Source organism: Silurus meridionalis, chromosome 7 (genome assembly GCF_014805685.1).
Source record: "Silurus meridionalis isolate SWU-2019-XX chromosome 7, ASM1480568v1, whole genome shotgun sequence".
In the NCBI taxonomy this organism is placed as follows: Eukaryota; Metazoa; Chordata; class Actinopteri; order Siluriformes; family Siluridae; genus Silurus; species Silurus meridionalis.
Genome location: NC_060890.1, coordinates 26,992,929 through 27,008,136, shown reverse-complemented (window position 1 = coordinate 27,008,136; position 15,208 = coordinate 26,992,929). Strand labels below are relative to the sequence as shown.

At 41.2% G+C, this 15,208-nt stretch overlaps 1 protein-coding gene across 1 annotated transcript; it reads right to left on the bottom strand.

Annotated features, from left to right (window-relative positions):
* Positions 1–13,699: 13,699 nt before the first annotated feature.
* LOC124388504 (GTPase IMAP family member 4-like) lies at positions 13,700–14,739 on the bottom strand. Its single transcript, XM_046853199.1, has one exon. The coding sequence runs from the start codon at positions 14,737–14,739 to the stop codon at positions 13,909–13,911; it is 831 nt and encodes a 276-aa protein (XP_046709155.1). The 3' UTR covers positions 13,700–13,908.
* Positions 14,740–15,208: the final 469 nt, after the last annotated feature.

Genomic DNA, 15,208 nt, shown 5'->3' with positions numbered 1-15,208 from the left:
ATAGAACAGAATAAATTAATAAAAAATGAGCAAAAAAATATTTTAAATGGGTTCTACTGTCAACATTTGCATTTGTAATGTATTGACTACAGATTAAAATATTACAGATAGTAGACAATAGCAAACTCACAGAACAGGTAGTTTATAGCAGTATTTTATAGTTGGATATTTAATATATAAGACCAGATTTTAATGTAATGTTCTGTGTTTAGAGCAGGATATGGGTGTTTTCCCAATTTCCATATTGTTCTACTTAAAACAGAAATATTTAAAAAAAACTCCTGACTGTTAGGAATTTTACTTCTTACATGTCTCCTTCTACTATTTTTAGGTACTGAAGCTGGGTTTTGTGTTTGGACAATACTAAATATGTTTCTAAACCCTGTTAAAAATAAAAGACTAGTCTTGGTTTTATACTTTCACTCTGCAGTTTATCAAATTTTAACTTCACAACAACAGTGCTGTTTCCTCATGCAGACCAGACTTTGAGAATTCCTGGTGCATAATATTAATTAATACCAGTAATGCTTAATATGTGCATTATTTAATGCTTATTTAAGAGTAGAAGTAAACAGTAAAACATAGAACTAAAAAAACTGAAAACAAATCAGTATTTGATCTGCATTACTTCTTTAAACACATATGATGAACATAATGTACTTCACATACATCATAAACAGACGCATTAAGGTTCATGGTGCAAATGATTTATTTCAGATTTAGTTCAGATTTCTGCTGTCTGTTTGTTGTGAAATCTTTCTGTATGTAATGACCTGCTGCATTGCTATGGATTAAACAGGTTTCTTTGAAATCACGTGACTTGTTTAGGTTTAACAAAAATAACTGGATTTCTCTGAAATCACATGACCTGTTTAGACTTGAAAACAAAACTGGATTTCTCTGAAATCACATGACCTGTTTAGACTTAAAGATAAAACTGGATTTCTCTGAAATCACATGACCTGTTTAGACGTAAGATAAAACTAGATTTCTCTGAAATCACATGACCTGTTTAGACTAAACTACAACTTGGTTAAACAATTGTACTATATACAAATATTTTAGACAGATTAGGAAAAATGTAAAAGATAATGCAGATACAAATGAAGTTTCTTCACTGTAATACAGATTACAGTGAAACAATGTTTCTCAAGGATCAAGTCAATGTGCTACAATGTGAAACTATGAATGTTACAACTCAGTGTGTCACTTTGCTGAAAAAAATGTAAAAAAAAAAACAAAGGTGTATTTATACACATTAATCAAACACAAAAGTGAAAACAGTGGTGAATGAAATGACCTTTAAACACAGGACCAAATGTGGGACTGATCTAGAGACTTTGCATAACTAAGAACACACATCACAATTCAAACAGAGTAGGAAATGTGGAAGTCTTTACTGATGCAAGTCAGCATATGCCTTACAATCAGAAGCGACTGGTGTTAGTATTAATATCATTGTGTGAGTCTATTGTGGCTATATCCACAAATGATTTTGATGTGCAAAAGTGTGTGATGACTGTATGGCGTTAATGCAGAGTAGTTATGAATAACTGAGCTAAAAATAAGTAAATAATAAACACTTTTTTAAAACTGGAGTACAAATACATGATGACAAACTAATTGCATCAATTTCTTCCAACAGAAATACTGTAGATCAGGCAGGTCCACAGGAAAGAATAGGGTCTGGACAGACAGACAGACAGATGCAGTTTAGCATCAACCAGAAGTAGCAATTAATTGACAAGTGCAGATAAATATGTAAGTATATTTCTTCACTTCTCTAACACAATCTCCATTACTTTGCACTGTTGACCCCAGGTACTTAAACTCCTCCACCTTCTCCCCCTCTTCTCCCTGCAACCGCACCCCTCCACTGCCCTTCCTCTCATTCACACACATGTCCTCTGTCTTGAAATTCAAATTTTGATTCTTCTGACCACAGAACAGTTCTCCATTTTGCCACAGTCCATTTTAAATAAGCCTTGGCCCAGAGAAAACACCTGAGCTTCTGGATCATGCTTAGATATAACTTTTTTTTTTACCTATAAAGTTTTAGCCGGCGACGGCGAATGGCAAGGTGGATTGTGATCACCGACAATGTTTTCTGGAAGTATTCCTGAGCCCATGTTGTGATTTCCATTACAGTAGCATTCCTGTATGTGATGCAGTGCCGTCTAAGGGCTTAAAGATCACGGGCATCCAGTATGGTTTTCTGTCCTTGACCCTTACCCATAGAGATTGTTCCAGATTCTCTGAAACTTTCAAATTTACCTTTAATTATATGTTATTATTAGAAATAGTAGAAAATATAAACATGCTGTGAAAAGCCCCTAATCAAATCAATAATAATTGTGCTTTTAAGTCGTCGTCTTCTTCTTCTTTTTCTTTCGGCTGCACCCATTAGGAGTCTCCACAGTGGATCATCCGTCTCCATACCACCCTGTCCTCTACATCTGCCTCTTTCACAACATCTACCTGCATGTCTTCCCTCACCACATCCATGAACCTCCTCCTTGGTCTTCCTCTTTTCCTCCTTCCTGGTGTTTCCTGAATCCTCAGCATTCTCCTACCAATATACCCCCATGTCCCTCCTCTGCACATGTCCAAACCATATCAATCTCACCTCCCTCACCTTGTCACCAAAGCATCCAACATGCGCTGTCCCTCTAATAAACCAATTTCTAATCTTGTCCATCCTCGTCACTCCCAACGAAAACCTTAACATCTTCAGCTCTGCTACCTCCAGCTCCGCCTCCTGCCTTTTACTCAATGCCACTGTCTCTAATCCATACAACATCTCAGGTCTCACCACAGTCCTATAAACTTTCCCTTTTACTCTCACAGATACTCTTCTATCACAAATCACTCCAGCTATCACTCTACTCCACCCACTCTTTTGCACTCTATCTTTACTTCCCTAACACACTCTCCATTACATTGCACTGTTGACCCCAGGTACCTGAACTCCTCCACCTTCTCCACCTCTTCTCCCTGCAACCGCACCGCACCACTTCACTGCCCTCCCTCTTATTCACACACGTACTCTGTCTTACTCCTACTCACTTTCATTCCCCTTCTCTCCAGTGCATACCTCCACCCCTCCAGACTCTTCTCAACCTGCTCACTACTCTCACCACAAATCACAAATCAATATCATCCTCAAACATCATAGTCCACGGAGACTCCTGTCTGACCTTGTCCGTCAACCTGTCCATCACCACTGCAAACAGGAAAGGGCTCAGGGCCGATCCTTGATGCAGTCCAACCTTCACCTTGAACCAGTCTGTCGTTCCTACTGCACACTTCACTGCTGTCACACTGTCCTCATACATGTCCTGCACCACCCTCACATACTTCTCTGACAAACCTGACTTCCTCATACAATACCACAACTCCTCTCTCCATTCTTTCGTATGCTTCTCTAAATCCACAAATACACAATGTAACTCCCTATGTCCTTCTCTATACTTCTCTATCAACATTCTCAAAGCAAATAAGGTGTCTTTGGTGCTCTTCCTCGGCATGAAACCATACTGCTGCTCACAGATGGTCACCTCTTCTCTCAGCCTGGCTTCCACTACTCTTTCCCATAACTTCATGGTGTATCCTCTGTAGTTACTGCAGGTCTGAACATCTCCCTTATGCTTAAAGATCAGTACCAGCACACTCGTTTTCCATTCCTCAGGCATCCTCTCACCTTCCAGAATCCTGTTATACAATCTGGTTAAAAACTCCACTGCATCTCTCCTAAACATCTCCACGCTTCTACCGGTATGTCATCTGGTCCAACCAACTTTCCACTCTTCATCCTCCTAACCGCTGTTCTCACTTCCTCTTTACTAATCCTATCCACTTCCTGCTTCACCATCTTCACACCATCCAACCCTCTCTCTCTTTTATTTTCCTCGTTCATCAGCTGCTCAAAATGCTTCCTTCATCTTCTCAACACACTCTCCTCACTAGTCAACACATTTCCATCTCCTTTCTTTATTGCTCTTACTTGCAGCACATCCTTCCCAGCTCGGTCCCTCTGCCTGGCCAATCGGTACAAATCCTTTTCTCCTTCAACCTCTCCTACAGCTCCTCATATGCCTTTTTCTTGGCTTTCGCCACATCCCTCTTTACCTGCTGCTGCATCTCCTTGTACTCCTGCCTATTTTTCTCATCACCCTGTCGATCCTACTTCTGTTTTGTTAACCTCTTTCCCCTTATGCTCTCCTGCATGTCCTCATTCCACCACCATGTCTCTTTGTCTTCCTTTCTATTTCCAGATGTCACACCAAGTACTTTTCTAGCTGCCTCCCTCATCACTCCTGCAGTAGTTTCCCAATTATCCAGCACCTCTTCACCACCACCGAGCCTCTGTCTAACCTCTTCCCTAAACCTCACACTACAGTCTTCCTCATTCAGTTTCCACCATCTTATTCTTCTTTTCGGTTTTTCTTCTTCTTCACCTTCAAAACAATCCTACAGACCACCATCCGATACTGTCTAGCTACACTGTCCCCTGCCAACACCTTACAGTCTCAATCTCCTTCAGGTTGCATCTCCTAAGAGAACATAATTCACCTGTGTGCACCTTCCTCCACTCTTATAGGTCACTGTGGTAGAGCGGCCTTACTGGTTCGCCTTCTACCCAAATGATGGCAATACTCGCTGTGATGTTCCGTGTAAAGTGGTGTTTATTTACAGCGTGCTCAAGTGCAAAGTCCAAAATATATACAATACCCCAGAAAAGAAAAAGTGGCAAAATAACAAAACAAAGACAATTACAGGGAAAGTAAAGAAAACTATATACCAAATAGGCGCACCTGCTCATGTGCATTCACTACAATAGTTCTCAGCCTCTGTTATCTCCACAATGCACCACTCCTACGACTCCACACTGTATTATAGTGGGAGGCTGGTTTATATAGTGTAAGCCCCGCCCCTTGGACACAACCATTTTACCCAAAGGGTTTTGGTATTTTGTAGCCAGTCACAAAATGGCTTAATAACATTGTGAATATCATAATAAATAAATAAACATGACAACAATAATAATACTAATAATAGCACTAATAATACTAATAACAGAAATTCACAAAATCAATAATAATAACAATAATAATAATCACACAAAAAAAAATGTCCCTTCAACATAAGCTTGCCGACTTCCGGGTTTACTGCGCATGCGCGACGCAGCGCTGGCCCTTTAAAGCCGGCCGCTATTCAGCTCGCTCCGATTGGCTGCCATCCAAACCCAACCCGGAAGACCGACGCAGCTAACAGGTGAGCACACAAAGTTTTAGGAAGTCCTTCCGTGTGTGTGTGTGTGTGTGTGTGTGTGTGTGTGTGTGTGTGTGTGTGTGTGTGTGTGTGTGTGTGTGTGTGTGTGTGTGTGTGTGTGTGTGTGTGTGTGTGTGCGCGCGCGCGTGTGCGTGTGTGTTTGCGAGCGGCGTGCTACCTGGCGTGTGTGTGCACCCACAGCGCTGTAGCAAGAACCAGAGCAGAAGTAAAAGTGTTGTGTGTATTGTCATGCCCGCCATAGGGACAGTTCACTCTGTCACATCCACCCTATGATCCTCCTTCTTCTTAAAATACGTGTTCACCACTGCCATTTCCATCCTTTTTGCAAAATCTACCACCATCTGCTCTTCCACATTCCTCTCCTTAAAGCCATACCTACCATCACCTCCTCATCACCTCTGTTCCCTTCACCTACATGCCCATTAAAGTCTGCCCCAATCACCAATCGTTCATTTCTAGGTACACCTTCTACCACTTCATCTAATTCACTTCAGAATCTTTCTTCTCCTCCATCTCACAGCCGATTTGTGAAGCATAAGCACTGATGACATTTATCATCATCCCTTCAACTTCCAGCTTCACGATCATCACCCTATCAGAAACTCTCTTCACCTCCACTACACTCTTACTGTACTCTTCCTTCAGAATCCCCCCTACAACATTTCTCTTTCCATCCACACCATGATAGAACAGTTTAAACACCTCCAATGTTCCTGCTCTTACTCCCTTTCCACTTGGTCTCCTGAACACACAACATCTCTACCTTTCTCCTCTCCATCATATCAGCTATCTCTCTCCCTTTACCAGTCATAGTGCCAACATTTATTGTATCAACACGTACCTCCACCGCTATTGTGCTCGGAGTGTACATACCACCTAGCGCTAATGCTAAGGAAAGCGCTCAGTGTGCTCTACGGGACCATTAGCGGACTTCAAAACACACACCCTGACGGACTGTTTATAGTCGCCGGAGATTTTAATCATGCAAATCTCAGGACTGTGCTTCCCAAATTATATCAGAATGTGGACTTTGCAACCAGAGGAGAAAACACGCTGGATGTTGTTTACACAAACATCCGGGGCGCATACCGGGCGAAGCCCCGCCCCCACCTCGGGTACTCAGACCACATCTCTGTTATGTTGATCCCAGCATACAGACCACTCAGCAGGCGTTCAAGACCTGCTCAAAAACAAGTTAGAACCTGGTCAGCAGGATCCATGTCTGCTCTCCAGGACTGTTTTGAATGCACTGACTGGGACATGTTCAGGGAAGCTGCAACCAGTGGCGAATTCATCAACTTGGAGGAGTACACGTCAACAGTGACCAGTTACATCGGCAAATGCATTGATGACGTGACTACCTCCAAGACCATCACTATACGCTCCAACCAGAAGCCATGGATGACCGCCAAGGTTCGTGCGCTGCTAAAAACAAGAGACTCTGCCTTCAGAGCAGGGGACAAGACGGCCTTAAAAACAGCAAGGGCCAAACTGTCTCGTGCTATCAGAGAGGCGAAGCGCGCACACGCCAAGAGAATCCATGGCCACTTCCAGGACAGCGGAGACACCCGGCGCATGTGGCAGGGCATCCAGGCGATCACAAATTACAAGACCACATCACCTGCTTGTGACCGTGACGCCTCCCTTCCAGATGCGCTGAACGACTTCTACGCCCGGTTTGAGGTGCAGAACAACGTGGTGGCGAGGAAGACAATCCCTCCTCCCAGTGACCAGGTGCTCTGTCTAACCACAGCTGAAGTGAGGAAAACTCTATGCAGAGTTAACCCATGGAAGTCTGCTGGACCTGACAACATTCCTGGCAGAGTGCTCAGGGAATGTGCAGAACAACTAGCAGATGTCTTCACTGACATCTTCAACATCTCCCTGAGCAGCGCCACTCTTCCTTCGTGCCTCAAGACGACGACCATTATTCCTGTGCCGAAGAAGTCTTCTGTGTCCTGCCTCAATGACTATCGTCCCGTTGCACTCACACCCATCATGATGACGAGAGGCTTGTCATGAGGCACGTAAAGACCCAACTCCCACCCTCACTGGACCCCATGCAGTTTGCGTATCGTCCAAACCGCTCCACGGACGATGCCATCTACACAACCCTCCATCTGGCCCTCACCCATCTGGATAACAAGGACTCTTATGTAAGGATGCTGTTCATAGACTTCAGTTCAGCATTCAACACAATCATTCCCCAGCACCTGATCGAGAAGCTGAGCCTACTGGGCCTGAACACCTCTCTCTGCAACTGGATCCTGGACTTCCTGACCGAGAGACCTCAGTCAGTCCGGATCGGGAACAGCATCTCCAGCGCCACGACACTGAGCACTGGGGCCCCTCAGGGCTGTGTGCTCAGTCCACTGCTGTTCACTCTGCTGACTCACGACTGTGCACCAATGCACAGCTCGAATCATATCATCAAGTTTGCTGATGACACGACCGTGGTGGGTCTAATCAGCAAGAACGACGAGTCAGCATACAGAGAGGAGGTGCAACGGCTAACAGCCTGGTGTGGAGCCAACAACCTGTCTCGGAACGTGGACAAAACCAAAGAGATGGTTGTTGACTTCAGAAGAGCACAGAGTGACCATTCTCCACTGATCATCGATGGATCTTCAGTGGAGATCGTCAAGAGCACCAAATTCCTTGGTGTTCATCTGGCGGATAACCTCACCTGGTCACTTAACACCAGCTCCATCACCAAGAAAGCCCAGCAGCGTCTCTACTTCCTGAGAAGGCTGAGGAAAGCCCACCTCCCTCCCCCCATCCTGACCATGTTCTACAGAGGGACCATCGAGAGCATTGTGAGCAGCTGCATCACTGCCTGGTTTGGGAATTGCACCGTCTCGGATCGCAAGACCCTACAGAGGATAGTGAGAACAGCTGAGAAGATCATCGAGTCTCTCTCCCCTCTATCATGGACATTTACACCACACACTGCATCCGCAAAGCACACAGCATTGTGGATGACCACACACACCCCTCACACACATACTTCACCCTCCTAACAGTTTTTTCCCGCAAGCCATCAGGCTCCTGAACAAACATCTGGACTGAACTCTCTCTCTCTCTCTCACACACACACACACACACACACACACACACACACACACACACTTACACACAACTGAGTGACTGATCTGTACAACCGGACTCAACACACATACACTTCACACACCCAGGTCTCAGTACCATCCACACCTCTCATTATAGCATAATGTTTACATTCCGTTTGTTGCTGATCTCAGGGACTTGCTCTTTTTGCACAATATTCCATTAACCCCTTGGTCACTGGTCACTTTATCTTGATTGCTGCTACTATATTTTTTTATACTATTAGTGAATTTCAAAATTCTGTTTATATTTGTTTACATTTCTGCTACTGTGCACCTTATCCTGTCACGACAGGTTTTACTGGCGGAGCTACTGCTGTTTTTTTTATTTTTATATTTTGTGTATTGTCCTGTGTTGTCCTGCACTGTCCTGTGTTGTCTCTTGCACTGTTTGCACCAGTTGCACACATGCACTTTATGTGGCGAGGATCTTAGTTCCTGGCTCTGTGTTCTTCTGTTCTGTGACTGTTGTTTTATGTTGTTTTATGTAGCACCTGGGTTCAGGAGAAACGTTGTTTCATTTCACTGTGTACTGCATCAGCTATATATGGTTGAAATGACAATAAAAGCGACTTGACTTGACTTGACTTGACTCCACTCTCCTCCACTTCTCCTTTCTCTGCTGTCTCTGTAGACGTCTTCCTCCTCTTCTTCCCCTCCTTCGGCCAACAGTAGCCCAATTTCCACCAGGACCCTGTTCGCTATCGATACCTGCAATATCTGCAATAAAATTCTTAATCGTGACCCGCATATTTGATTTGGCACATGTTTTACACTGGATGCCCTTCATAACACAAAACTCCACATTTATCCAGGCTTGGGACTGACACTAAGAGTGCACTGGCTTGTGCCTCCTTAATGGCTGGGTTAATAATTGTGCTTTTAAGTAAACGTTTGATTTCTTTGCTTTTATGCCATTTTCTAAAAAAATAATCTTAATCTATAAATAACTTAAAATATTTTGCTCTCCATAAAAATATCTCCATTCAAACACCAGACGTCTCACAGCTTCATCATGCAGCTCTTCAGAAACTCTCCCTCAGTAAATAACCGGCTGATGTGACTCTGATCTCTGTTTTCACACAAATTCACTTTGTGATTTTGCTCTGGTGAAAAACATCTGCTGAAATGTCAGATTCTTCTTTAACTCTTTTATTTTCTGGATCTTCTGCTCTGCATTCAGATTTTTTTAGCTTCTCAATTAAATTAAATTCAATTCATTTTTATTTGTATAGCGCTTTTAACAATGAACATTGTCTCAAAGCAGCTTTACACAGATAATGTGGTGATTAAACATAAATATGTTCTTTGTAAGTATGTTTGTCCCTGATGAGCAACTGTGGCAAGGAAAAACTCCCTGAGATGGCAAAGGAAGAAACCTTGAGAGGAACCAGACTCAAGAGGGAACCCATCCTCATCTGGGTTGCACCAAATGACCATTTGAAGCAGATATACAATGTTGTGGGGTACAGTGATGACGATCAGAAGCAAACTGCACTCCCGAGTCAGTGCTGCAGACCACCGACACCAACTACAGTCCAATCCGTCCTCAAAGCACCCGTTCTACTCCGGGATTACATGGAACCACCCAAGGTGTTGATGAGAGACCGTCCCGAGCTGCACAGAAGTGTGAAGATCCAAGGAGGGGAGAGGGGCAGGAACAGTGGTCACTGGAGCCTCAGGAGCATGTTTAACTCGACCGAAAGAGAGAGAGGGAGAGGGAGAGGGAGAGAGAGAGAGAGAGAGAGAGAGACGGGAAGAGAAGGATATGGATTATTAAGTGTAACTATTGGTGTATGAAAGTTAATGTCACTGTTCTCCTGATTTTTTGTCTCGTAGTTCCGGCTTACATTCATTTCCTTAATTACAGCCACATTCGCTCCATTGACTCTATTTAAATACATATACTCAGAAAGTAAACATCTACTCAGAATTCCATCGGTTTTGAAAGGCTCTGTTTTCAGAATCCACTTTTCTCTTCGCCATTGTAAGGGGCTTCACAATAACTGTACAATAGCATTAAATACATCAACAAAAGCTCGACTTGATTGACGCTGGAATGTTCCCAAGTAGTCTAGTGTTCGGTAAGGCAGCTGAAGCGCTGCATTATGGGATCTGTAGTTTGTGTTATCAGCGCTTCATATCGCCGGGAAATTAATAACAATAATAATAGATCTTTATAAAATCATCTCACGGCCCGGATATAATTGTACGTCGGGCCGGATGTAACACTGAGTTTGACACCCCTGATCTACGTGAAGACACTGATCATGTTAATGATTTCTCACAATAATTATCAACAATGATTTAACAAGGTAGGAAACAGCTATTTTTAGAAAAGGCTCGCGGGCACCATGTTGGTGACCCCTGGTTTAAAGACTATAATCACACTCTTGATGTCACCCAAATGAGGATGGGTTCCCCTTTTGAGTCTGGTTCCTCTCAAGGTTTCTTCCTCATAACATCTAAGGGAGTTTTTCCTTGTCACAATTGCCACGGCTGCTCATCAGGGATAAACACACACCATTCACCTTCACTGTTGATTTCTGTAAAGCTGCTTTGAGACAATGTCTGTTGTAAAAAGCGCAATAGAAATAAACTTGACGTGTCTTGAGTTAACAGTCTGTCACTGAAGGAGCTGCTCAGAGACTAAACTGTTTCTTACAGTGGGTGATAGTCGTTCTACAGCAATGATGATAGTTTTGCTACCATCCTCCTTCTTCCACCTCCTGTACAGTGTCCAGGGGAATCCCCAGGACTGAGATGGCCTTCCTGATCAGCTTGTCCAGTCTCTTGCTGTCTGCAGTAGAGATGTTGCTGCACCAGCATACCACACCATAGAAGATGGCTGAGGCCACCACAGATTCAAAAAAGTTCTTCAGTAGCTCTCCCTGCACTCCAAAAGACCTTAGTCTCCTCAGCAGAGAGAGTCTGCTCTGTCCTTTCTTGTGAATTTCCTTCCTTATTATCTGTAAAGTCCAGTTTGCTGCTACACGCAACATATGTGCATATCTTAATGCCAAGAGAGATATATAGCTGTCAATTACAAACAGTGGATCCTCAATGTGCTCCTTGAGAAAAAACACACCATCTGAATCAATCTGAGCTTGGACAAATTAATTGATCATAGACACTTTGACATTTTTCTCAGACAATGCCTATAAAATAAACCACTTAGCTGTACCTTCATATGACTCATCTGTTGTTTTTCAGTGTAAGCAAGTAATAGTTATGATCAAATAATGCAGGTCCAGCATCTGTCACCAAGATAGCATTGGGAACATGGGTGGTTAGATTTACAATATAATAATAAGAGGTGGTTTTAAAAAAACGCCAAAATAAATAAATATCTTGTATAACTAATACAAGCAATTTAGTTTATACTATTAAATATAACATAAGCTAAAACTATATAAGAAAGAATTTAAAACATCTTGATTTCCTATAAAGTCTCTACTCGCAGCTAAATAGCAAAATATCGCTAACTATTAATAGACTCTGATTACTGTCATCAAAATATTTTACTGATCAAATACAACCAGAAAAAATGTTCAGTCTCCCTGTGAAAGGTAATTCCCTGAGGTATATGGTAAATTGGGTGGTGGGTTGTACATCTCCAAGCAGCACATGACCTGGGCATTTTTCTCCAGTACAGCTATGTGAAATAGGGAACTCTTGCCTGGTGATGATGTAACAATCTAGCAGCCAATGAGGCATTTAGCTATTTAATATGTCTACAATCATCAATCATACTTCATGGTTTTTTTTGACTCGTTTCTTGTTAGTGGTGTCTTTAAACCTTAAAGTTTTCTCCTTATTATCCTAAAACAAGTTTTGATTTACTGTTTTGTTTTGTTTTTTTTGTCAGTTTCTCTTATTTTCTTTTTGAAAGATTGCTTCTTCCTGTTTAAAGCAGCGCACCGAAGCCAGCTGATCTCCACATTAAGGAAGGTAATGCCACTGGTATGGTGTGTGTTTATGTTTGGTGTGTGAAGTGTTCAGGCAGGCTTTCTCATCACTAGTAATACTCTTATCTAGTATTTGTGTAGTATCAGAAATCTCACAGCAGGGCGATTGTGTGACGACTCCAGCCTTGATTCCTCAAAATAGATCATTTCTGTGTATGCAGTGTAACATGTACCCCTTTTATTAATAAACAAGAAATTTATTTACAAAGTCTGTGTTTACAATCATGATTTACACTTTAATACATTTTCCTTCAGAAAAATATAATATATATATATATATAGTAAGATAAAGTAGATCTCCACTCCCAGCATCTCATACAGAACATTTTTTTAGCTCTCCTGTTTATACTGGAGCTTTTTTTGTTTACAATGCAAATGCAATGTAAACACAAAAGTGAACATTTAAAGTGTGTAAACTAGTCCCTATAAGCCCATCCCTAATGGACATTTGGTGCAACCCAGATGAGGATGGGTTCCCTCTTGAGTCTGGTTCCTCTCAAGGTTTCTTCCTTATGCCATCTCGGGGAGTTTTTCCTTGCCACAGTTGCTCATCAGGGACAAACATACTTACAAAGAACATATTTATGTTTAATCACCACATTATCTGTGTAAAGCTGCTTTGAGACAATGTTCATTGTTAAAAGCGCTATACAAATAAAAATGAATTGAATTGAATTGAATGTTCATTTGTAATCTATTCATCTCTAAAGCTTATTTAGGACAATATCCATTGTTAAAAGGCTATACAAATAGTGTGTAGTCTTGGTATAATAATTTTTCACACAACATAGAGCATTCATGTTTATATCAATCATTGTAAGAAATATGAAAAGATTCTTGATTCTTGTTTATGAAAAGATGAAATGTTTTAAATTATAACTACATTATATAAAAGGTGTGGTGCAGAAACAATTGCACAGCCAATATGATTTAATTAGAACATGTTCAGAGAAATAGCAATTGTAAAACAAAATCTGATTTACAAACACTTATAGTTGATTTGCTTCTTAAGTATAACCCTTGAACACTGGAAACATTGACTGGACGTCACCTCAACCTTTGTAGCCTCAACCTTTTCAGATCTAACTGACTTCAAACTATTTCAGACTAAAATGTTCAAAGAGATGTTTTTACTGTTATTTACTATGAAAAAGATGATTAGGATGTTCTAAACACAAAGATTAATATACCCACTAAATGTCATTAATGTTCATTAATTAATTATCATTTTCCAAATCATTCAAGTAACTTGCCTTATTATTGAAACAATTTTACTGGCTAAAGCAGAACTCAGGAAAAATGTAAGTGTTATTGAAAAAAGTATCTTGTTTTTAACAGCTAAAATGTAGTTACTATTATGGCATTATGTTAAGTACAAGATTTAATCAAAGCTGGTATATGTCTAAACATGATTGTTGATAGTTAAGTGTAATGTAATGTAGTGTAATGTTTTTTTATAATTCTTTTTTATTTAAATGACAGCAACTACAACTGAGCAAGCTCTTTGCTCAGAAGTGCATGTCTCACTTTTGATAAAAAACGTTAAACGTAACCCTGATAACAAACGTTACTGTTTCAACTACAAGACCTACAACTACTCCCAACAACGAAGGCTTCCACTTATCATCTTTTGACAAACCGATATCGGACATCAGCCCTTGAGCAAAACAGTCAGATGCCTTATAAGCTTTCTTAAATTTAGCAGCTGCCATGAGAAACAATTGTTTAAATGTTTCCCAGAATGCATCGAAGGTACTTCTTTGTGCTGCCTTGTACACTTCGTTGGTGTAGCTCTTTCCACTGTTATGCTCTACCACTCTTTCTGTCATTTCTAGAAGATCAGTAACCTGTGTTGTGCTGCCTTGTGCTGTGTTGTCAAACATCAGATATCTATCTCCACACTTTTGTAAACTTCTTTTCAGGTGTTCATTAGAGCTATTTTCTATGTCACTATTTTCCACCCCATCTGCTTTAGTGAAAAGTATAATCATGTGCTCAGTCACTTTCTCACCAAAGACCTCCTGTACCTTTGAAATTATTTCTTCCTCCTGCTTTGTGAATGTCCCGTATGGAATAACCAAAAGGAAGGCATGAACCCCTTGTTGTGAAAGATAAACACTTCTGGCTATCTCTATGGCTAATTCCTCATCTGACATTTCTGTATCAAAGAATCCTGGTGTATCAACTACACGTACGCACTTTCCATTAATTACTGCCTCCTCAAATGCACACTCCTCTGTTACAGAATCTACAGATCGACATGACTCAAATCTGTTCCTCCTCAAGATGGTGTTTCCTGTTGCACTCTTCCCAACACCAGTCTTCCCCAGCAGTACGATGGTTCTTTTCTCCATTTCCACAGATCTGATGTCAATATGCTGTAAGTTCAGATAAAATCATAATTGGAATGGAAATGATGAAAACTTTTGATAATACATGCTTATACATGATATGTCTAGAACTACAAAACACAAGGGTTAAAATAGACAAAGTAATCAGGAGTACACAGAAACAGATATAGACCATCAGTATGAAACAAAGGACAAGACAAAGGGGCCGTGACAGGGATAGGATGATAAATGACATAGTAATGCTGCTTTCAAGGCATGTTCACAACATGGAATTCCCTGTATAGAACAAGTAAAAAATAAACAAAAACTTCTCTAGTTTTATTTCCATTTACAGAGGGATGTGTTCTGCTTACACTGAAAGATGTTTAAAGTGTAAAAAAGTACTTAAATGAGTTTATATTGGTATTGGTTTAGTTATTATATAGTCACAGGACCTTGTTAAGGCTATAACAATGACCATAATATGTGGCCA

What these genes read in the sequence shown, in the direction of transcription:
- LOC124388504 (XM_046853199.1), bottom strand. Translation starts at nt 14,739, where the DNA reads ATGGAGAAAAGAACCATCGTACTGCTGGGGAAGACTGGTGTTGGGAAG.